This window comes from Mesoplodon bidens (genome assembly GCF_964165515.1).
Source record: "Mesoplodon bidens genome assembly, contig: HAP1_SCAFFOLD_451, whole genome shotgun sequence".
Classification (NCBI taxonomy): domain Eukaryota; kingdom Metazoa; phylum Chordata; class Mammalia; order Artiodactyla; family Ziphiidae; genus Mesoplodon; species Mesoplodon bidens.
Window position 1 is genome coordinate 216733 of NW_027671878.1, and position 25715 is coordinate 242447.

General features: G+C 46.5%; 1 protein-coding gene across 1 annotated transcript in view; it reads right to left on the reverse strand.

Moving 5' to 3' along the window:
• LOC308610876 (uncharacterized protein) overlaps nt 1–22042 on the reverse strand; it is a gene marked incomplete at its 5' end in the record, with an annotated part of 114920 nt that extends 92878 nt beyond the window's left edge. The window contains 5 exons of the mRNA XM_081259876.1: nt 9671–9786; nt 10681–10766; nt 20501–20565; nt 21571–21813; nt 21964–22042. Of these exons, the coding sequence (XP_081116002.1) occupies nt 9681–9786; nt 10681–10766; nt 20501–20565; nt 21571–21813; nt 21964–22042 (579 nt within the window). The 3' untranslated portion in view covers nt 9671–9680. The remainder of the gene's footprint in view (nt 1–9670; nt 9787–10680; nt 10767–20500; nt 20566–21570; nt 21814–21963) is intronic.
• Nucleotides 22043–25715: the final 3673 nt, after the last annotated feature.

Below are 25715 nucleotides of genomic sequence, written 5' to 3' on the forward strand. Positions count from 1 at the left end.
CAACCTCCAATCCTATACTTGAAAAACAAACAAACCAAAACTTCCCATGACTACACTTTCCCAGTGGAAAAGAATTCCCTGCTACTTGGTGCGCTCTCCGTCCCTGGCGGACTGTCTACGGATAAAGGATATGGGGGGCACATAAAAGATACAGGATGAGGTTAGACTTAGAAATGATACAAGACTAGGTTAGATTTAGAAATGATACAGGATTAGGTTCCCTTGGTTTCAACTGTACCCGAGACTCTAGCTCTTACTGGCCTTTTGAATCTTACTGGCATGTTCGGGGTGGAGGGAGGAGGGGCTGACAAGCCATCTTCACCCCCTGACATGACTGTCAATTGAGACATTGGCTGAGAGTATCTTGATGCCCTCTGCAGGTACGTGAATGCATGATGAAGGGGCATCACTCCCTGTCACTCGGCCCCCCCAGAAGGGGAGTCACCCCCTTTCCTCCCACAGTGAATGGTCTTCCCTCCCCTCTTTCCGTCAGCTTCACCCTGGGCCACATCTTGGCATTTCCCCAGGGGGGCGCGGTTCACCCTCTTGGCTCTGGAATGCTCCCACGACAGCCCTGTTCCCACTGGCAACATCTGCCCTTTTTTCACAGAGGATCCCGTCGTTAAGAAATTCCTCGCCTGGGACAAAAACCTGGAAGTATCTGACAAGGTAAGTCACCCACTGAGATGGATTCCTGCTCCAGCGCCTGTTCTAGGTGGGCGCGCTGGGTGCTTTCTACACCCACGTTTCCACTCCCCTCCTAACCTCATGCCTTGTCAACACTTCCCTCCAGGGGCCTCGAGGTCCCCTCTGGGATCTGAGCCCCAGGAGTGCCCCTTTGGTGGTTGCTGCCTAAGTCCCCTCTCCTCTCAGATCCTGGGGACTCGCCTTGGCTCCGGTTCATCGAACACCGTCCTGTGCCCGCGGCCCTAAGTCCACGCCCTCAATCCCACAGCCTCCCATCCTTGGAGCGCCGCCAACTCTGACCTTCTGTCCTCTCCCCTTCCCCAAATAATCAGGCTCACCCCACACGGGGGTCTCTCCTCCAAGTGGCACCACCCATTCCTCGTCCCCTGCTCCCTTCTCCCTCCCACTCTTTCTCCTCTTCCAGGATGTGACCTCTCTCCTACGTTTTTTCCCCTCTTTCCATCAGTATCTCCTGTCGATGGTGATAGCGTATGTCAGCCGGGCCGGCCTCTTCTCCTGGCAATTCCAGATAATCCATTTCTTCATAGCTCTGTGAGTACCTTGCTCCATCCCCGCCATCAATATTCAACACCCTGGGAGGGCAGAGGGAGAGATGTGGGGCTCTGACCTTTCATCTATTTTTTTAAACCCCTTTGTACTGACTCTAGGTGTGAAAATGACAGGATTACGGTACCGTGGTTTCTTTTTCAAACCATGTTGTTTTTTATAGCATTCATTGTCAAAACAAACTACCCTAATGTCAATTAAAACACTGAAAGAAACAAAGCAAAACGCGAAACTTTCCTAAGAGGAGAGGAAGAAAGAACTGACACCATCCTGCCCCCGAGTAACAGACTTGAGACGTTTCCGGTTCGAATTCTCCGGTCTCAGGTCTTCCGACATCAGCACCAAGTGTGATTATCTTCCGTTTCTGCATTCCCACAACAAATGCCACAATCGGGGCCCGTATCACATAGCGCGGATTTGGTGTCAAATGCTCCCCACTGATGTTTCTTCCAAGTCTCCCAAGCCAGTTGGCTCTATTTGCCTGAACATCCTTCCAAAACACAGGTCTGACCGCTTCACACAATTTCATTGGCTAATGACATGCCAAATCAAGGCCAGAGTTCTGCGTTGGGATTTAACTCTCTCTGCAATCTCCAGCACACCGTCCTGATACTTTACTCCTGTGTTTCACTGCTCCTTCCAAATACCCTGCCCTCTAAGTTTCTATTGAGCTTTCTATCCAGGTATCTTTGCCATACATTTATCTGAAGAAAACGACCCTATCCTTAAAGTGGGTTCAAACACCAAAACCTTCACGATGCCCGATCTCCCTAACTTCTGCATCCCAGAGGCACTTTAGTTCAAATTGTATTATAATGTGATGCTTTGCATTATAGTCATTTCTTATCTCCCCCTTTCCCCTTCCCCGGTCCCACTAGACTAGACACCACGTGGAAGGCAGGTCTCGTCAAAATGTCAATGCATTCCCAAAACACTCAGCACAATTCTTTTCATTGGGCAAATGTTTGTTATTGTGAGACTTCTAGGTAATCAGTATTGCATTTGGCCATGAGATAAAATGTTCATTCATTCATTCATTCATTCATCTAACAAACCTTATAAAGTACACCCTACATGCTGGGGAATAGGAGGTGGTGGGAACAGAGATTCACAAAAGGCTGTTGAATTCATGCATCAATATGAACCAAGCCCTAAATGTGTCATTTGCTAGGAGAGGGATGAATGCAGAAACAGATCAGATCAGCTCCTGCCCTCAGGAACTGTACATGTACCTACAACATAGGAAGAGAGGTGTGTGCACATAAAACAAGTTGAAGGGAACGGGGGGTTTGGATCGTGTCCTCATCATCAAGGTGTGAGAGGCACCCTTCTGAAGGTCCTGCCTGGCAGTGGCTCCTTGATGACTGGGCAGCTCCCGGTGACGCTGGGCAGGGCTGGGTGGGTCGTGTGAGGATGCTCAGCCTGCCTCTTTTCTGGGAAGCTGATCTCAAGTGGAGGCCCTTCCTGTCCTGATGACAGCGACCTGATGTCTTTCCCCAGCTATGTGGCCAGCGACATGGAAGAGAACAACCAGGCCCCCAAGCAGGCCATCGTTTCGTTCCTCTATGGAAAGAACAGCTCCCAGCATGCCTTGTTCCACAAACTGCGTTCCCAGTTCATCCGTTCCATGGGCTGGAAGACATGGGTCACTCGGGAAGAGTGCGAGCAGGTGGGTGGGCTGTGGCGGTCTCGGGGAGGGGGAGGGACGGAGAGGAGGTGGGGATCATGGGGGACTCGGTTTGGGACTTGGGGACAGACGAGAAAGAACCGGAGGCGGGGCAATGGGAGGCAGCGGCATCCTCATTGCCAGGGGCTGTTTGTCTTTCCAGATCCAGGCTTTTGATCCAGAGCTCTGGGTGTGGGGAAGAGATCGCGCCCTCTTGCCCCAGAGGCCCCAGGACCACGCAGGCCTGAGGTCATCGGCCTGCGCAAAGGTAGGTCTGCGTGCGCAAAGGTGCAGGTGGAATGACGTGTTGTCTACTGAGGAAATCGGAGGAATCCCACTGCTGGACCCACATCACCTCTCACGCTGTGAAGGGGGCCAGCCAGGCACACAGCCACGTGCCGACTCTGCGCCAGCCACGGACTGACAGCCACACACAGACACCAGCACCGCGAGGCCCGTGGGCACCAGACCTCGGGGAAACCAGTTTGTCCCAGACGCATGGGTCTCACTGAAGTTATTTCACCCAAAGCAATTGGGTCCAAATAACAGCTTTGACGAGATGGTGATTCTTTTCCATATACTGTGTTTCCAGTTTCTCTTTTTCATTCATTTTTGGCCTTACATCCCTCAGGGTTATGGGTTCTAGCATTTATCTACAACAAAGAAAATGTCCACAAACAGGATATTAGATAGAACAGCCCACACGTTCAATAAGAAAAGATGAATTATGACTAGCTTTATATTCATCCAAATTTACTTTCAAATTGCCTATGGCCAGATCACCTGTGACTCTTTATTCCCCCTGACTCACCACTTCTGGACCAATGATTCCTCTAGTACAATTCACCTTTTCCCCCTCACGTTTATGGTCAAGGGGGTTTATCACAACGACTGAAGGTTAAGGAATGCCATCTTCAGCATGGCTTATTACAATTGACACATTAGAGTTCTAGATGTGAGCAGAGGATTGAGCAAACATTTGGTTTAAATCTTGCAAGCTAGCTGTCTTAGTCCATTCAACCTGCCCTACTACAGACCGCGTCGCTTAGAAACAACACAGCACGGTCTCTTTTACAAGGGCAATAATCTCATTCATGAGGGCTCTACCCCATGACCTAATAACCTCCCAAAGACCCCACCTCCTAAGACCAGCACCCTAGGGGTTAAGATTTTAAGATTTCAACATAAGAATTTTGGGGGACACAAACATTCGGCACATAACACTAACCAAGTTTAGGGCTGAGTATTATTTAAACATTAGGATCCAGGGACTTCCCTGTTGGCACAGTGGTTAAGAAACCGCCTGCCAATGCAGGGCACACAGGTTTGAGCGCTGGTCTGGGAAGACCCCACATGCCGCGGAGCAACTAAGCCCGTGCGCCACAACTACTGCGCCTGCGCTCTAGAGCCCACGAGCCACAACTACTGAGCCTGCGTTCTAGAGCCCGCAAGTCGCAACTACTCAGCCTGTGCGCCTAGAGCCCGTGCTCCGCAACAAGAGAAGCCGTCAGGAGAAGCAACGGAGAGTAGTCCTCGCTCACCACAACTAGAGAAAGCCCACACACAGCAACAGAGACCCAATGCAGCCAAAAATAAAAGAAAGAAAATAAGTAAATAAATGAAAACTTAATAATAACATAGACATTAGGATGCAGGGTTAGGGTTAGGGATCCGGCCTCAGGTCTCCTGGTCCACGATGTTGACTTGTCAGTGATGTCTGTAGTGTGCTTCCAAGTTCAGAATTTAAGTGGTGCCAAAGGACCAAGGTGAGTTAAGACTAAAGCAGCATTCTCCAAATGCCAGCTCCCTGAGCAGAATCACCTGGAGTCTGGGCTATAAAGCAGATTACTGGGCCTGACCTTGGGTGTATTCAGTAGTTTTTGGAGTCAGGGTCACCAAAGTCCAAGAATCACACTTGAAAACAATGAATGGTTCAGGACTGGGGTTCAGAATGGAGAATTTGAGATAAAACTCCAATCATAAATGAGTCTCAATTCTGGTTAGAATTGACTAAGAATGTGAAAACCTTTATATCTGGACAGTTGCCACTTTGAAATCTGACATCCTTGCTCCTTCTCTTACTTCCAGATCACAGAGCCCAGGAGAGATGAGGATGTTCAACAAGAGGTCAATCCAGACACTGACGACAGCCGTGAAGAAGGAAGGGAGAAGCCTCTTATGCAGATCATCGAGAAGAAGCCAGCATCTTCTAGAATGAGCGGAGGCCAGTTTTCGTGTTATACTCCTAGGAGCGGGGCGTGCTTCTAGGAGTCTGTGGCAGGACAATAAGAAAACAGGGTTGATTCAGATTCCACCCTTTTGGAAGGCACCACCTCAATTTTCAGATCATTTCATTTCCATCTCCCCTGAGACGAACATTGGAGGTCCCATTTTTTATACACTTGTTTGCCCCAGTCTAGAAGCATTTGAAGGTGGAGTGTAGCGGCTCAGAATAGGAGGGAACAACATTAAAATATATAATTAGAAAAATATATATATATATATAATTACAGCCACAGGGTCATGACTCATGACTTAAGTTTCACTGGCTTATTTTGAAAATGTCACCTATAAAATTATTGTATTTTTATATTTTATATTTATATATTTATTTTAAATAGTTTTGAAATAGTCTTCATTTTGAAACATCTTATTACTACAAACTTTTGTGATGAGAACTGTAGCTGTTGTATATTTACACATATATACAATTTTACTCACATTTTCAAGAGAGATTGTTGATTTTATCTATTACATAATATTTCCATTCTACTTATAGCATAGTGGGTATTTCCTCCCAATTCTTGTAAGCATAAATTTGTATTTTTTTAGTTCTCATTATTGAATTGTGGGAATTCAGTCCTAATTTTTTAACTTGCCTCAGCATGTTTGTATGTTATTTTAGATTGTTCAAGAGTACCGTGCGATGCAGCTTTTGGGGAACTACAATAAAGATGAAAGTCTTCTCACAGTCAGGATGTGTGTGGTCATTACCAGTCGGCTTCGCCTCTTTGCTGTCCAACGAGGTGTTGCTTAATGGCGTTGTGATTATCCAACCACATTTCTTAACTCTGAAAAATAGTCCTCAATTATTTTTCATGTAGAGAAAACTACAGAAGATGAGGCAGGTCTTGCATCATTCAGGACTCCAACACTGAGAGACAACTTTTGGGTAAAAGGAAAGATAGCTTTATTGAGGAAGCCGGCAGTCCAGAAGAGAGGTGGACTCATGTCCCGAAGAACCAACTCTCCCCTCCTGAAGTTTTGCTTGAGGACTATACAGGGAAAAGAGAAAGGGGCTACATGTTGAAGAGAGGGTTACAGGGTGCGTGATCAGCTCACGGTCATTCTTCTGATTGGTCAGTGGTGAGGTAACGGGGACTCAACATCATCAGCCTTCTGGTTCCAACTGGTCTGGGGTCTACGTGCTTGTGGGCAACATGCAGTTAACTTCTTCCACCTGCTGGGGGTTTCAGTCTCTGCCAAACAGCTCTAAGGACGTGGCTCAGAATATTACCCAATAGCCCTTGAGGAGGAACTAAAGGTCCTTGACTTTGTTTAACAGCCAAGAGATGATTATTTTGTCTTGGCTGTTTCTTCGGCCTCGCCACGCAGCTTGCAGGATCTTAGTTCCCTGATCAGGGATCGAAAACAGGCCTCTAGCAGTGGAAGCGCAGAATCCTAACCGCTGAAGTGCCAGGGAGTTCCTGACAGTAGACTTTAAAAAAAAAAAAAAAAACAGACCAAAAGGAACACAGTTTTAAGGAAGCTTAACTTTCTCAGAAATGCAGAAATTTTGTTGTGCATTTATTTTCTTTCTTTTTTTCCCCCAATACATTTATTTATATATTTATTTATTTTTGTCTGCGTTGGGTCTTCGTTGTTGCACGTGGGCTTTCTCTAGTTGCAGTGGAGCGGGGGCGACTCTTCATTGCGGTGTGTCGGCGTCTCCATGCGGTGGCTTCTCTTCTTCCGGAGCATGGGATCTAGGCACATCGATTCCAGTAGTTGTGGCTCACGGGCTCTAGAGGTTTTTTATGTTTTGCAAGTATTCATCAAATGTTTATTGCTTGAATGAATGACAAATAATTTCTTCCAACAATCTTCAAACTGCTTAACACTATGACAATATTTAGCGTTTCAAATTTCACATGACCTTAGTCTTTCCGTGCTCTAGTTTCTAAAAGCACGTGGGATCTTCCCGGACCAGGGCTTGAACCAGTGTGCCCTGCACTGGCGGGCGGATTCTTCACCAAGGAGCCACCAGGGAAGTCCCTGTGCATTTATTTTCAAAAAAATAATAAGGCCGGATGAATTCAGAACTAGGTGCAGAAACCTCTTCCAGTGAGATACAGAATCTCTGCTGTTTAGGCAGATTTAGAGAACAACTTTTCCAACCACTTATTAAAGAGACCAATACTCCATGAAAAAAATTTATCATTTGTACAGAGAGAAAACCAAACTCCAGCTTTGCATCAATATAATATTTGCTACTAAGAGAACCATAAGCTCTTTTTTGAAAATCTCTGGAATAAACATCAAAACTGAGCTGCCTTCGGCTCAGACAAATAAAATTCCCTTTCTACCCGTCTCCTACAACTTTCTATACTCATTCAGGTTGTGTCCTTCACTATCCTCTTTCTGGTGCTGGAACAATCAGTCATTTTACTTTAGGACCAAACTATTTTTGTTCCTGTTAATAAACAAAACTACATCGCATTATCTTGCATACAAAGTTGTACCTCTCGGTTGCTGGAACCAAGGAGGACCATGCAGGGCCCTTCCATGTCCCCTGCCTCTTGTTTGTAAAATAGCTGCAGTCTCCCAGGCCTCCCCTGAGTCACCAAAGAACAGGTTCAAGCAGTTACTGATTAGGACAACAGCAGTCACAGAATCTTTAGTTCCTCCCGAAGGACGTAAGTAACAGTGTCAGACACACACTCCTAACTTGTTTTGCAGATACTAAAACCACTACAAGAGGAGAAAGCTAACTGTATGATGACCAGACTGGAGCTATGACACAAGCTGCTCCATCTTGAGCAGACCTGAACCAATGGCTTACACAATTCCAGGAACTGGCCTCAAGGAAATGGGAACAAACCAACACTGGAATTGAAGATTAACTGTGCCTGAAACAATCAACATGACACTGACCACACCGCTGCATGACCAATTTCAAGAGGATGGTCAGAGCTGACTGTGCTACTCTGCATGGAGCCCCCACCGGCACAGCCCAGAGACTTCCCGTCTTTTCCCTATCAACCCCTTTTCCCTCTCATTGGCAACTGGGAGATGGTATTGGGGACACTAGCCCACCATCTTCCCAGGTTGCCAGCTTCCTGAATAAAGCATCTTTCTTCTTCCACCAACCCTTGTCTCTGGAACACTGACTTCTGAGCGATGAGCAGCTGAACCTGAGTTCTGTTCCAGCCGATAACATCACTATGGGTCAAGTCTCATTCATAGTATATTAATACTAACTTTGAACCAAAGTTACTTCCATTTCACAAAGAAAACTAGGAGTGAATGATTGACAACTGCCCATCACACATCAGCATTTCAGGCTAGCAGAGCTCATGAACACACATAACACAACTTTACACAGCCACAAACATCCCTTACACAACTTATTCAAGTGGCAGAGACAAACACATTCATTAACACACCCACAGACAGAGCCTCTAGGTAACAAGTAAACATATGCAGCAAGAGCATATAACTTGAGATTATGCTTAGTAATCAATGCCTCAGGTTTCTGTCTTGCTTACAAATGACCTCGGTATCCAATGATTATCCAGTAAGTAACACAACTTAGTACCAGTTCAAGGGTTTACGTAAACTGAAGATCTGGGAATTTATCGACAAGCTAACACAGTAGAAAACATAGTTACTGTTGAAAGAAAGTTTGTCAGAATAAAAACTAAATGTGGTTAAACACAAACTTACATTTTTCATAACCTTAAACATTAAGTAGAAGTAATATGAGCTTAGTTGATGGGCACACCTATATAAATTTAGGAAGAACACACCCAAGTAGAATTGTTTTAAATGTATGCCTAATACTGATAAATAAGATACGAATAACTTTTTATTAAACCAAAAATATTAAACTAGCTTCATGTGTCAAAGATTTACCTAAATTATGTAAACTTGAAGTCTTTAAATTTCTGAGTTGATTTTTTTTTTTGGCTGCACCGAGGGGCTTGCTGGATCTTAGGTTCCTGACCAGGGACTGAACCTGGACCCTGGCAGTGAAAGCACCGAGTCCTAACCACTGGACCGCTGGGGAATTCCCTGACTTGATTTCAATAAGAATATTTTTCTAGCACATTTAAAGTATTAGAAGTTCTAATTCCTTTCTCTCTGAGAATTTTAGGGATATATAATTTTTATAAGCACATTTGTATCTTTGTAAGCCAATCAGGACAGAAACCCTTTAATTTAACAGACTCTACAATCTACTTTAATAGATCCAGAAGTAGGAAAACATTACATATTCGCACTGTCAGAGGTAAAGACCTTTTTGAATTATAGACACACAGACATACAGAGAAATGGAACTTTTACCTGCAGCTTTAAGTCTTAGACTTGGGTCAGGAATAAACACTCACCAGTCTAGATACTAAAGAGCCATTCTCATCCCATTGGGCAAGAGATTCTTAATTGATTTGAGCTTGTCAAAGTAGACAAATAGACAAACAGAAAAGACTAAGAAAAGACTAACAAACTAGATCCTCTGTTACCTCTCACCTAACTGAGATCAGTTCTGTAGAAACTTAATCCCTTTAGAGACCATCAAGTCTTCAAACGACAGAGCCAAACTCAGAACCACTGCTGCCACCAATGGGGAACCACTTAGCTGGAATCTGAGAACAAAGGAGAAACACAAAAGTAATAGAAGGGGAAACTAAAGAAACAGAAAGTGAGCCAAGTTCAAAGGCTGCTTGGGTTCACCCCTGGGAGAGGAGACAAGATGTACCTGGGCTTCACTGGCTCATGAAATACACCACTTGTTGCTGGGCTTTTACGGCTTTATTTACGTAGAACTGATATACAAAATCTAGCCCATGTTTAATGTATATAACTTGATGAGTTTGGACATATGCACACACCTGTGATACCATCACCACCATCACGATAATATACTCATCACTTCCAAAAGATTCCTTCTATCCCTCTGTGTGTGTGTATGTGTGTTAGAAAGACGTAACACAGCACCAGGTACATGAAAAGGTGCTCAACGTCACTAATCATCTGGGAAATGCAAATCAAAATCATCATGAGATACTACCTCACATCTCTTAGAATGCCTACAATTTTTTATTTTTTTTTAAAGATAAGAGTTGTCAAGGTGGTAGAGAAATCGTAACCCTTGCATATTGTACGCAGGAATGTAACATTGTGCAGGCACTGTGGAAAACAGTATGGAGTTTTCTCAAAATCTTTTAAATAAAATTTCCATATGATCCAGCAATCCCACTTCTGGGTGTACAGGCCCAGCTCAGAGACACTGCAGCTTCAGTTCCAGAACACTGCAATGAAGCCAATACCGCCATAAAGCGAGTCACATGAAATTTCTGGTGTACCCGTGCATGAAAAGCTTCTGTTTACACTATACTGTAGTCTGTTAAGTGTGTGACAGCCTTGTGTCTAAACAAACAATGTACATACCTTTATTGAAATATACTTTGGGGAAGAGAAATATAGATCAATGGAACAGGATAGAAAGCCCAGAGATAAGCCCACGCACATATGGTCACCTTAGCTTTGATGAAGGAGGCAAGAATATACAATGGAGAAAAGACAGCCTCTTCAATAAGTGGCGCTGGGAAAACTGGACAGCTACCTGTAAAAGAATGAAATGAGAACACTACTAACACCATAACACAAAAATAAACTCAAAATGGATTGAAGACCTAAAGGTAAGGCCAGACACTGTCTAACTCATAGAGGAAAACACAGGCAGAACACTCTATGACATAAATCACAGCAAGATCCTTTTTGACCCACCTCCTAGAGAAATGGAAATAAAAACAAAAATAAACAAATGGGACCTATTCAAACTTAAAAGCTTTTCCACAGGAAAGGAAACCATAAATAAGACAAAAAAACAACTCTCAGAGTGGGAGAAAATAGTTGTAAATGAAGCAACTGACAAAGGATTAATCTCCAAAATATACAAGCGGCTCACGCAGCTCAATATCAAAAAAACAAACAACTCAATCCAAAAGTGGACACAAGACCTAAATGGACATTTCTCCAAAGAAGATATAAGATTGCCAACAAACACATGAAAGGATGCTCAATGACACTAACCATTAGAGAAAGGCAAATCACAACTACGGTGAGGTATCAGCTCACACCACTCAGCATGGCCATCACCAAAAAATCTACAAACAATAAATGCTGGAGAGGGTGTGGAGAAAAGGGAACCCTCCCCCTGCACTGTTGGTGGGAATGTACATTGATACAGCCACTACGGAGAACAGTATGGAGGTTCCTTAAAAAACTGAAAATAGGGCTTCCCTGGTGGTACAGTGTTTAACAATCCTCCTCCCAATGCATGGGACATGGGTTCAAGTCCTGGTCCGGGAAGATCCCACATGCCGCAGGGCAACTAAGCCCGTGTGCCACAACTACTGAGTCTGCACTCTAGAGCCCGCGAGACACACCCACTGAGCCCGCATGCCACAACTACTGAAGCCCGCATGCCTAGAGCCCGCGCTCCACAACAAGAGAAGCCACCGCAATGAGAAGCCCGCGCACCACAACACTGAAGCACCTGCTCGCTGCAATTAGAGAAAGCCCGCGTACAGCAACAAAGACCCAACACAGCCAAAAATAATGAATAGATAAAAATACATAAATTTATACAAAAAAAAACCAACTAACAATAGAACTACCATATGATCCAGCAATGCCACTCCTGGGCATATACGCTGAGAAGTCCATAATTCAAAAAGAGACACGTACCACAATGTTCACTGCAGCACTATTTACAATAGCCAGGACATGGAAGCAACTTAAGCGTCCACTGACAGATGAATGGATAAGGAAGATGGGGCACATATATACCATGGAATTTGACTGAGCCATAAAAACAAACGAAATTGAACTATTTGTAGTGAGGTGGATGGACCTAGAGTCTGTGAAACAGAGTGAAGTAACTCAGAAAGAGATAAACAAATACCGTATGCTAACACATATTTATGGAATCCAAAGGAAAAAAAGTGGTTCTGATGAACCTAGTGGCAGGACAGGAATAAAGATGCAGACGTAGAGAATGCACTTGAGGACATGGGGAGGGGGAAGGGTAAGCTGGGACGAAGCGAGATGGAAACCAAAGGGAAAAAAAAGTGGTTCTGATGAACCTAGTGGCAGGACAGGAATAAAGACGCAGACATAGGGAATTCACTTGAGGACACGGGGAGGGGGAAGGGTAAGCTGGGATGAAGCGAGACAGTGGCATGGACACATGTACACTACCAAATGTAAAACCGATAGCTAGTGGGAAGCAGCCGCATAGCACAGGGAGATCAGCTCAGTGCTTTGTGTCCACCTAGAGGGGTGGGAAAGGGAGGGTGGGAGGGAGACGCAAGATGGAGGGGATATGGGGATATAGGTATACATACAACTGATTCACTTTGTTATACAGCAGAAAGTAACACAACGCTGTAAAGCAATTATACTCCAATAAAGATGTTAAAAAACATACTTTAGGGACTTCCCTGGTGGTCCAGTGGTTAAGAATCCGCCTTCCTACAGGGGGCGCAGGTTTGATCCCTGGTCAGGGAACTGAGATCCCACGTGATGTGGTGTGCAGCACAGCCGAAACAAAAAGAAAATTAAAAATACTTTACTGCTAAAAAATGCTAACCATCATCTGAGCCTTCGGCGAGTAGTAACCTTTTTGCTGATGGAGGGTTTGAAATAGTGTGAGAATTACTAAAATATGACCCAAAGGCAAGAAGTGAGCAACTACTGTTGGAAATACAGTGCCAACAGACTTGCTCAACAAAGAGTTGCTGCAAACCTTCAATTTGTGAAAAACACAAGATCCGGGAAGCACAATAACTATAATAGAATATAATGTAATAGAATATAATACAATATAATATAGCCTGTATATTCAAAGAAAAGGAAATCAATATCTAGAAGAGATACATGCACCTCTATAGTCATTACAGCATTATTCACCAGAGCCAAGGTAGGAAAAAAATGCAAATTTTCATCCACAGAGAAATGGATAAAGAAAATGGGGTATATACATAGGATATTATTCAGACTTTCCTATTAGAAGGAAATCCTACCAGTTGTGACAACGGGGATATAAACAGAACACATTATGATAGGTGAAATAAGTCAGTCACAGAAGGACAAAACTGTGTGTTTCCACTTATATGAGGTGAGGTATCTAAAAGAGTCACCCATAAATTGTCAGGGGTGGGGGAGGAGAGAATGGGGAGTTGTTCAACGGGTATAAAGTTACAGTTACACAGGATGAATATGTTCTAGAGAACTGCTGTATGACTAAGCATCTCTAGTTAACGAGGCACACTATTGTTTTCGTTTGAATTAAAAAAGTTTAATTCAAGTGTAACTGACCTACTACACTATGTTAGTTCCAGGTGCATAATATCAATATTTCTGTACATTAGAAAATGATCACCAAGATTAACTCTAGTTATGGTCTAGTTACCATCCGTCACCGTACAAAGTTATAATGCTATTGACTGTATTGCCCATGCTGTATAGTTCATTCCCATGACTCATTTATTTTCTAACTGCTTATCTGTTCCTCTTAATCTCCCTCACCTATTTCACTCATCCACCTACCCTCTTCTGGCAACCACCTGTTTGTTCTCTGTATCTATGAGTCTGTTTCTGTTTAGTGACATTAGTTCATTTGTTTTGTTTTTTAGAGTACACATACAAATGAGATCATATGGTATTTGTCTTTCTCTGTCTGACATATTGCACTTAGCATAATACACTCTAGCTCCATCCATGTTGCCACAAAATGGCAAGATTTCATTTTTTTTTAATTTTTAAAAATTTATTTATTTTACTTTTGGCTGCATTGGGTTTTTGTTGCTGCATGCAGCCTCTTTTCTAGTTGCAGCGAGCGGGGATTTCTCTTCCTTGCGGTGCATGGGCTTCTAATTGCGGTTGCTTAGCTTGTTGCAGAGCATGGGCTCTAGGTGAGCGGGCTTCAGTAGCTGTGGTACGTGGGTTCAGTAGTTGTGGCTCACAGGCTCTAGAGCGTGGCTCAATAGTTGTGGCACACGGGCTTAGCTGCTCCGTGGCATGTGGGATCTTCCCGGACCAGGGCTTGAACCCATTTCCCCTGCACTGGCAGGCGGATTCTTAACCACTGCATCCACAGGGAAGCCCCTCATTCTTCTTCTTCTTTTCTTTTTTTCTGGCTAATAGTCCATTGTGTGTGTGTGTACAGTTATATATATATACATATACATATATATGTGTATATATATATATATATACGTATACATATAAATATATATGTATATATGACACATCTTCTTTATCCATTCATCTATGGATGGACACTTAGGTTGCTGCTATACACTGGCTATTATAAATAATGCTCAATGAACATAGGGGTGCATGTGTCTTTTTGAACTAGTGTTTTTGTTTTCTTCCGAAAAAATACACAGAAGTGGAATTTCTGGATCTTATAATTAGTTCTACTTTAAAAGTTTTGAGGAATGAGGTGCACTACTTTTGAAACGAAGTTTACCTGGTGATGTTAGGTGAATCCATCCAAGATCTCTGTGAAGACCTCCAAAACTGTTAAAACATAAGGGTAGGGACTTCCCTGGTGGTCCAGGGTTAAAGAATCTGCCTTACAATGCAGGGTACTTGGGTTCAATCCCTGGTCAGGACACTGAGACCCCACGTGCCACAGTGTAACTAAGGAATGGTGTGGAGGAGGTTAAGGAAAAGACCATGCCAAGCTCAGAGGCCGTTTCAGATGGCAACAAACTCCTGACATTGACTGCAAATCAAAGTTCTTTATGTGGAACAATCGAAGAGGCAGGATGGGTCCTGTTAGCAAGGTCCCCTGAGATGCCAGGTCACCTGACCCCCAGCTCCAGATGCAGAGATGTCTGGGACCCAGGCTTTGCTGGCCTGGTTAGGCTGAGGGTGCCCAGCTGCTGATAGGACACACGAGGTGGGGGGATGAGGGGGGCCGGGGGAAAGAGTTGGTTGCCGCCCAAGGCAGACAAGCGTCTGTGCAGAACTGCCTCGGCTCAGCCTCGAGAAGCCTGGCTCAGAAATCGACAGCAAGTCTTCCAGAAGCTCTGCGCATATTCCATTCAGGTGTCGCTGGTCACATCTGTGGCTGCCCGGATGAAGACTGGGGGCCCACTCGTTCACACACTGGAAGTTACTACCAAATGCAAGAGAGTGAGGGATCAGACCATGAACTACTCTAATTTTAATGCCTAAGTAGAATCACGCGCACCTTATTCTACTTTCCGGTTTTGCATTTGTAATTTCACAAAATGTGTGATTTGTGGGGCTTTTCTAATTGCTTGTCATTTTGCCTGATGCGAAAAAAACAGCACAATAAGAAAACATTATAGTTTTCACTGGTAATGGGCATAAAAATATATGCACTGTTCCTGCTTGAAAAGAGCATTAATGTGAACGTTCCAGATGATTTTCTATTTGGTGATGGGTTAAGCGGCTTGACCACATTCACTTTTATGTAAAGGGAAGATGAGAAAATTGCACTCTTCTCGCACTTTCAACTTTAAGAAAATGGATTTCGGGAAACCTGGATAACAAATTAAGAAAGCAATCAGAACTGCAAATATTTAGGGGTTTTAGGTTAGTTTCAAAACACAAGGGAACAACCCATGATGTATGTGTCTTAAAAGACCCCTTGGTACAGTAAGATTCCACAGACAGCCTTGTAATCACAGAACTCAGAACTGGTTACACATTTCCCACAAGCCACTTTCTCACTGTTAGGTTAACAGTGTCGGCTCACTCCCCTGCTTGGGGGCAGAGAGGACCGGTCTCCTTTCCTTTCTGAGATTCCTTTCATGAGTGACTAGAAAGCTTAAGCACTGGAATTTCATTAAAGAAAAGGAGTATTCCTCAGAGGACTGTAAATGACACAACCCCAAGAGGACTTTAACAGCTGCGTCCCTGTGTCAGAGATCTCCCACGCATGGCTGGGGCCCAAATGACACAGAACAGTGGGGGCCCAAGGGCCGCAGTCCTAGGATGCCGCTCCCCAACCAAAAGAGTCCTCTTGCTCCTCAGGGAAAAACAAAGGTGTTCTCAGACACACACAACTTCTGGAGCCAGGAAGTGAGGACCCCACCTGCCTGGCCTATCCCAGGAGAGTGGCTGATGCAGTGCCCAGAACCAGCAAGGGGAACTGAGACCCAACAGAAAGGGAACCAGGAGACCAATGCATTCCTCCCCCCGCAAAGAAGCTGCACCCCAGTACTGACCAAGGAGGGTGCTCTTCAACTAGGAATCTTATCCACACAAATGTGCTGATTTTGAGAAACTTTTGAAATGCATGGTATTCAACCTCTCAAAGTAAAAAAAAGTAATGAATTATATAGCAATGCGGGAAAATACAGGAAAATGACAATAAACCTTGGAAAACAATGTTTACTAACAGGACCCCAACTGGAAAAATTTAGAAACATTTAAGACGACTCTGAAAGGCAGTAAGACAAGGAAAACAAAACAGAACAAAACAAAACAAAACAAGACAGTATTGGGGCAGGAAGACAGGCAGTGGACATGAACAGGCCCTTCATATAAAAACAGAAAGACACCAGTCTGAAAAGACCACAGAATGAAGGACTCCAACTACGTGACATTCTCGAAAGGGCAAAAAAACACAGACAGTAACAAGACCAGCAGCTGTCAGGGGCTTGGGGGCACTGGTAGGATGTTCTGGTAGGGCACTGGTAGGGAAGGTGGCCCCCAGGGATGTTTCGGGCAGTGAAATGGTTCTGGGTGGCACTGCAGTGGTGGCTGCAGGTCATCACACCTGTCCAAACCTGAACAGTAGGACACAGAGAGTGAGCCTTAATATAAACTACAGACTCCAGGGGAGAATTAGGTGTCAATGCCGATCCATCACTGAGAGGACGCACCACACAGGCCAGAGACGTTACCAAGGGAGGGAACCCAGAGGAACGGGTATAGGAAAGTGCTGTCTGCTTGATTCTGATTCTCCTATAACCCTAAAACTGCTCTAAAGACTGTCTACCAATTAAAAAGAAGAAACGGCTTCTAAGCACGTGAAAATACTCTCAACCTCATTCACGATTCAGAAAAACCCCAAGGGAACGTACATACTGCTTACCGGGGCCTAGGATGAGCGGGAACACGCCGCGGCCTCGCCCCTTCCTGTCGGGCATCGCGCTGGAGCCCAGAGTCCCCCTGACTTGACCCACCGCACCCCACCCCGCGTTTCATGCCGTCCACAGTCTCTACACATGACATCTTTTGATCAGATGACTCACTGTCCCAATTACAAGGTTTCAGTTTCTGCACAGGAAGAAACCAAAACCAGCACAGAGGGGAGGCTCTTCAGTCAAACTCAGGGTCTGCCTGCCTTCACGTCCCGCTCTTCCTGACGGGAGACCCACATCCTAAGGAGGGAGGTCCTTACCAGCACCTCAGGAGCCTCATCCAGTCCACCTCACGCTGCTCTGAGAGCCTCGCCAACCTCTGCAGCTACCCAAGTCCTGGTCACTTCAGGGCCGTCCCCCTTCCCCGAGTCACTGAGCCACGTGCTCTGACAATGCATTTAAAACCAGGCTCTCGGACTTCCCTGGTCGCACACTGGTTAAGAATCCACCTGCCAATGGTGGGCACATGGGTTGGAACCCTGGTCCGGGAAGATCCCACGTGCTGCGGAGCAACTAAGCTCGTGCGCCACAACTACTGAGCCTGCACTCTAGAGCCTGCGCACCACAACTACTGAGCCCGGGACCCGCAACTACTGAAGCCCGCATGCCTAGAAGCCATGCTCCGCAATAAGAGAAGCCACCGCAATGAGAAGCCCGCGCACCGCCACAAGGAGTAGCGCCCGCTCGCCGCAACTAGAGAACAAAGCCCGCGCGCAGCAACAGAGACCCAACGCAGCCAAAACTGAATAAGTTAAATAGTAAACAAATAAAAAATTTAAATGAATGAATAAATAAATAAATAAATAAAAGCAGGCTCTGCTTTGTCAGCACTCTGGAGTTCCCTACGTATCGACGGGCAGGATTCCCGTCCTCTCCCGTAATTACGTCTGTGAAGTGCCTTTCCCGAGGAGAACAGAAGCTCCTGGAAGCAGGGAATTGCTTCTTAAGATCACATGCACAACCTGAAGACATTTGATGCTTATGTCAAAGATAAAAGACACAACACTAGATGGTGTGAAGGGTCCTCGAGGCCAAGAGCCAGGCAAGCAGGACACTTCCTCTGGGGACCCTTCCATCAGCAGAGCAGAAAATGTCTGTGGCCAGAACTGGCACTCAATTCGTTTTGAGCTGAGAAGCACCCATGTAGTTACATAGGCTCCCCAAAGAGTAATTACTCCCACATTTAAGAAAGGAGATGGCTTTTCAGGCAGGGAAGGCAAGTACAGTCTTCCCAGCTGGATGCACTGTGTGTGCTGATGGTCACGATGGAGCTGGGCCCCAGAGCTCTGCTCTCCCCTCAAACCCCCAACCTCACCCTCACCCTCAGCTGAGGAGCTGCTTCCCTGAGAACACAGAAGCCATCGGAGGGCTTCCCCACCTGCAACCCTGCTCAGCCATCCCCTCCCCACTCCAGGACCACGGGCAGCAGCTCTCCCCTCCCACACACGCATCTACTGGATCATTCCCACTGTTATTTCTCCCATCACAACACAACACAACACAACACAACATCCTCCCCGGACCTCAGCTCCTACCCCAGCTACTGTCCAGTTGCTATTTTCCCCGTCACAGCAAAATGTCTTGAAAAAGTTGGGACCAGAACAAACCCAGTTCTCCCACTCCTCTCTCCTAAGCCTCTCCGATCAGGATTTTACCCCACAGATCCATCCAAACGCATCATCGGCGAGTTAGGACCTCCCCCCAGTGCTGGGCTCGATGGTTATTGGCTCCGCGGAACGGCAACCTCGTTTGTCCAGTCACCCAGGGAACCTCTAAAGTGCTTCCCACATGCAGACAAAACGCTGTGATTAATATTTTAGGAGAAATACTCAGCGTGGAGAATACACTTGAGCTGCTGGAGGAAAGAGGTAGCGGCACAGAAAAGAAGTTTCTGTAACTACAGAAATGAACAGATAAGCTGTTTTAATGGTAGCAAGTATGGGATGAAGGAGAACGAATAAAAACCATTCAGAAGACGACATTAACAAGCCTCACACTACAACGTGGTAACAGAGGATGGAGAAGGCCTTTAGAATGAACTCATTTTTCTGGGCAGGCGACAGGCTGGATGATGCAACGATGAGCCGCCAGAGACAACAGGACAAGGCAAGGGGCAGGGGAGCTGTAAATAATCATTTCTGGATCTACTGGATCTAGTCATCCGAGGTGCCCTTTGGACAAACTCCATAGAGATGCTGGCAAGTGGCTGGACAGAGGCCTCTGTCTGGTCCAGGTGGGAGAACTGACAGAGCTGGAGGTGAAAAGCACCAGAGGGTGAGATCAGACGGGGTGGAGAGTCATGGACCAAGGGTGGAACGACAACACACACAGAGGGCGGAAGACAGAGTCAGTCAGGAAGACAGCAAGGAGAGATCTGTCACAGAAACCCACAGAGCAGACTCTGCAGGTGGCAAGGCGACAGTGGTCCGAGGTGACGACTGGCAAATCTCCACTGCTTTGTATGCTGGATGCCAGGTCACCTCAACCGGATCAGGTTCCGTGGAGGGGCAGAACCAAGACCGCAGGCTGCACGATACAATTCAGCTGGGAAACAAGAATCTTTGCCAGAGACCTCACTGCATGGTGTGTAGCGCGACCCTCTGAGATTGTAAGAGACAAAGAGCGCAGTTTACTGGAAGGGTGACAAGGCTGTTCTTCCAGATGATCCTCATTGCATCCCTCGACTGAGCACTGAAAACAATGTACCTATGTGACAACGGTGTTCTACTGAACAGACAACTTATATGCACTCAGTGCTCCCTGGACAGCACGCTCTCGGCTTACAGGAAGCACAAGGAAGGCACCAACGTCAACACGTTAGGGGCTGTCTCTCAGGAAGGCTCGCGGCCTACAGCGGGATCCTCAGGGAAACCTTTTAACGCTCGAGAACAAAAGTGATTTGGCAGGACCATATAAGTCAAGCAAGGGATGGTGTTCTGCCACAAATGTCAAGAACACGAGCCTTGTACTGTGGCTCTAAGAGGATCCTGGGATCTACACGTAGAACTTGCCAGAAACACTTGGTGCTGACCTGCTCCTCTACACTTTGTCTAACCACATCTTTTACCTACTCCTACTTTCCCATTTTAACTTTTGAACTATGCGCCTCCCAAGGTGTTATCACAAAAGAACAGCAGCAGGTAAATACGTAAACAGCAAAACTCACCAGAGGCTGACTCATTTTCCGCTGCTCTTGGAACAACGTGCAGGACTGTGACAGTGGAGGCGGACCTGGAGAAGGAAAACGCAGGCAGTGAAGCTACGACTGAAGCGGCTCGGGGTGCACGAGCACCCGCCCTGCGCTCCACAAGAGACACCTGTGGGAGACCCGTCCTTTCACCTTCAGAAGGGCCTGTGAGAATAAGGAGGGAGCAACCACCCTCAGGTCTGTAACTCCCACGTGACTCTGGTACCTGAGGGGATACTTTATTTTTCCATAGCGAGTGTACATTGAATCCTATTAAAATAAACCTCCGTCATTAAATATGAAATTAAAAAACGCTTATAGTTTATCTCTTCTCAGTCTGTTAACAACTTAGATCACAACATCCACAGGATACCCAGAATAAAGGGACACACTCAGGTGCGTTTCAGTCTTGCAATGATTTGTACAAACTTTACAAACTTAAGTGCGACGCTCGAAAACATCTTTTATTAAAGCTGACTTTAAGTGGACAGAACACCTGCCCTAGGAGTTTGGAGTCCTGTGAGCGACCCCACGTGCACACCCGGTGAGGGTCTAGGACAAGTCATCTCCCTTCTCAGGCCCCATCGCTTCCTTCCTCACCCGAGGCAGCAGGACAGAAGCCCTGCAGACTCATCCTGCACCGATTACACTGTGCGACTCCACAGGGCACAACCCAGGGGGGCGGCGGACGCTTACATTACACAACCAAGGTGCTGACGCGCCTTGAGACACACGTGCGAGATGCCGAGACGGCGACAGGAGGGGGAGGACGAGGAGGAGGATCGGGGTTGGACGGAGGGGAGGACGCGGCACGTCCCGGCCGAGCCTGTGGACCCTGCTCCCCCAGGACACCCAGAGCTCACAAGTCCCAGGGGAGCCCCATCCGGAGCAGCCAGCCCTGTCCTCCAGCCCGGCCCCTCCACCTCCGGGAAGCGGTCAAACCCTCCAGGTGGCTCTACCGCGGGGCCCGGGGCGGGCTACCCCAAGCCCTGCTCTTCAAGGGCCGCAGGCTCCACAACCAACTACAGGCCTGCAGACGCAACACCTACCCCGTCGGGACTCGCTCACCGGCCCCGGGCTCCCGAGGCTCCGGTCCGGGGGCTGCTCCTCGGGCGCACTCCTCTCTCGGGGTCCCTCCGCTCCGCCTCCCGAGACCACTGGGCCTGAGGAGCCGGCTCTGGGCCCACGTCCCTCCCGGGACCTCGCTTGGCCCCGCGCTGCACATGGTCGGGCACTGCACCGCTGCCGGCCGCCCGGCCACTCCGGCCCAAACGCGGGCTCCGCGGTTCGAGCTCGGAGGTCACAGTTCCAGCCTCCACCCGGCCCACGCGAACCCTCGCCCGCACAGCCCGCTCCCGCGGGCTGCCGGCCGGCCCGGACAGCGTACCGCCCCGCAGGCCCCCGAAATGCTCGCCCGCAAGAGGCCAAGACGGGGGAACGACGGCCAGCGACGACCTGGGCCCGCACAGGAAGCGAGGGCGGGGCGGCGACGGTGCGCGTGCGCCAACACGCACAAATCATGAGGCGCACCTGCGCAGGCGGACGCCCGAAGTCCGCCTGCCAAAGCCCGCCAGGAGCACGGGACAAGTACCCGGACTCCAGAAGCCTCCCAGAAGTCTCCGTGCCGTCAAGATAGTGAACGTATGAAATGTCTCCTTCTCATCTGGCGCTCAAGTGCTGCTGTGCTGCGAGGCTGTGCCGCCTGGACCAGGGACTCCATTGCCCATTTGTCTTCACTCCTGTTAGGGATCAAGGAAAGGTGTGGCCTCAAGTGGGGGCTGTGTGATGGTCTCCAGGGTCCCTGGTCCTTTCCCGGCCCTGGGACATTTCGGGTTACATCTGAGATTCCCCCACCACCAGGAGAGGGGAAGGAGGGTATCATGTTCGCTTAACTGAAACGCTACAACTTTCATTCAAATCCTAGAATACAATAAATGCCCAGCCATGACACAAACTAATATTGCCCACGGAAGGAAAAGAAAATAGAAACTGTAGCTGTTTAGATTACACAACCAACGCATTAAAAACTGTACGAAAATCAGAACGTACACACAAACCGAAAACAGAAAACAGATACCTGGGATCTTACCTCTTATACAGGATGCTGTTTATGTTAGGTAAAAATGTCATTTTTCAAAAATGGAATCAGAAGGGTAATGATTTATCACTATTTATCACTGGGGGTGAAATAATATAACTGTGTTCTTGGCCAACTGTTCCTTAAAAGCTGCTAGGGGAAAAGTTAAAAATAAAATCTCCAGGGACTTCCCTGGTGGTCCAGTGGTGAAGACTCCTAGTTTCCACTGCAGGGGGCACGTGTTTGATTCCTGGTTGGGGAACTAAGATCCCGCACGCTGTGCAGCACAGTCTCATTAATTAATTAATTAACGAACACACAAAATAAAAATAAAAAATCTCTCGCCAACCGAGAAAATCCTCTCCACAAATGTAGAGAGAAAGAAAACGGTTTTACTGTTGAATAACCATTAAACCAGACTGTGCTGTGCACCCACAGGTGAACCACTAATGTTTGTGCAAATGAAATCAACCTCACCTTTTTTTTTTATAGCTCAGCAGATAAAATCTGTTGCATACAGGTTCTCAAGATAAACGGGAACTTGCCTCATGGGAATAGACTTGACACCACCATAAAAATGGCATACATTCTTTCAGAGTACATCCTAAATTCACCTGGTCATCTCGGTGGTTGTCCATGCTAGTTAATACCCTTTATCCAAAGGAGAAAGACAACTTCTCCTATCTCTAGGACAAGCACGTACTTATAGCTCAGAGGAAAGTGCCTAACACCTAGCCTAAACTCCCCTGGTGACAGAGAGATAAAGAAGATAGCTCTCAGGTCCTTAACATAAACATTCCTGGGTTGTAATGCTGGCAAGAGACTGATTTAGCTTTTAAAAAGATTTAGATACTTACGAAAGGGACAGAGGAAGTATTTCTATTACAAGCGTCTTGAGGAAATCCTCTAAAAACGGAAATAAGAAGTGATGATTCATGCAAATGAATAAGCACCTAACCCATTCCTGATTTCCCCAGCTGAACTGCCACATTAAATGAATCCTGCACAAAATGTGTGCTTCTCCAAAACTGCTCTTGGAAGTGGCTGCTTAGAGCCACGAATGGTCTTTTCCAGTTCTTGCTGCTGCTGACTCTGGCCTCTGCCTGAATTCTCACCGATGAAATGCTGCTTGTGTGGGAATGACAGCGACCACACCTCCTCTGAGCCTGAGCCTGGCAAACCTCCAGGGCGCATTTCTCGCATTTTCCAAGTTCACCACGTAAGGACATCAGCTACACGGAGTACCTTGCTGGGAAGCGCCTTGGAAGGGCAGTGCGCCCATGAGCACGCCACCAGGCCTCCAGTTCTCACCTCACCCACGTGCACTGACCGTGTCTCAGCAGAAGACTGGGGTGGCCTGTGAACCCCAGCTGCTGTGCCCACCTCCACACCTCACTCTATCCCTCCAGCCCAGAGACATGCTGGGCTCCCCAGCCCCCTGCCCTGGACACTCTCTGGAAGTCTTTCTATTACAAGCTGTCTTGAGGAAATGCTCTAAAAAAGGGAATAAGAAGTACGGAGTCATCCCAATGAACAGGATGTCCAGCAGTGAGCTGATGTCTCTCACGACTCACCCCTCTCTCCAAAAGGCGAAAAACTGTCATTTCATACATTTCCCCCTTTTTAAAGTTGTTGAAGCTAGGAGGGTAAACCTGGACCCTGCGATTTCACCTTGACCAGAAGCAGCAATGGCCACCTTTTAGTTTGCTTTCATTAAGATCTCTTCATATATATGGAGATTTACAATATAAAGCTTTCTCTTTTTGTATCTGCATTTCTATTAAATACAGATATTTTCCCTACTTTGTCACTTATCTATTTTTATTGAAGTATACTTCGTTTGCAATATTTCAGGTGTACAGCAAAGTGACTCAGTTACATGTATTTATGTAAGAATATATGTATTCTTTTTCAGGTTCTTTTTTCCATTATGGGTTATTACAAGATATTGAACATAGTTCCCTGGGCTATACAGTAGGTCCTTACTGTTTATCTATTTTACATATAAAAGTGTGTATCTGTTAATCCCTGTTCTTTATCTTTTTAACTTAATTTTTTACTCTCACATTCTGTTATACAGACACTTAAAAAGATATTTTGTGTTCAAATCTTTCACTTTCACTTCATACTTTTCATCAGCTTGGACACTGTACTTGAAGAAGCCTTTCCCATCCTGCATTTCCTAAGTAGTTGCCTGTGTTTTCTCCTGTTTATTTTGGGTCTCTTAACATACCAATTTTATCAAGATATCTGGCACCCATCTTCAGGATTTGTAAAATCATTTTCCTCTTAAAGTCTCTCAACCATTTTTTTCATCTACCACAACCAGGAAACGCACTGTTTAAGAAGAAAACTCAAGTTTGTAATCTAACAGAAAAGGACAGGCTCTTCTTTGAAGCTCAGCGACACGTCTTAATTTAAAGGCAGGGGAGGGACTTCCCTGGTGTTCCAGTGGTAAAGAATCCGCCTTCTAATACAGGGTACGTGGGTTCAAAGCCTGGGAACGCTGGTCCGGGAGCTAAGATCCCACACGCCACGGGGCAATTAAGCCCGCGTGCTGCAATTAGACACGATGCAGCCTAAGAGAGATAAATAATTTTTTACAAATAAAAATAAAAAAAATAAAGGCAGGGGAAGCAGGAAAGTGACCGTCTCATGTGAATTCCTTCTTATTCAAAATACAGGTCGTAGCAGTTTACTTGGGCTGCGTCACAAAATACGACACACTGGTGGGCTTAAGCAAAACAAATGCACTGTCCGACATTTACGCAGGCTGCAAGTCTGAGATCAAGGTGTCAGCAGGGTTGGTCCCCTCTGAGGGCTGTACGGGAGGATGTGCTCCAGGCTTCCTGGTGGAGAGGGCGGTTTCCTCACAAGCACATGCACTATGTATGTAGCAGGTAGGTGCCTGGGCTGAACTCCGATCCCAGGGCTGCTCATCCGCAGCAGCACCAGGCCGCTGGAGGGCTTGTCACGGACCCGTTGGCAGGAGGACTGCAGGCTGACACAGACGTCTGCTCAGCTGTGGACCCATGGCCCGGCCACAGCCCTGCCAGAGGCTGCCTGGTTGAAATCCAGGTCACGGTTCACCTCCCTCCTGCTTATTGCATTCAACGA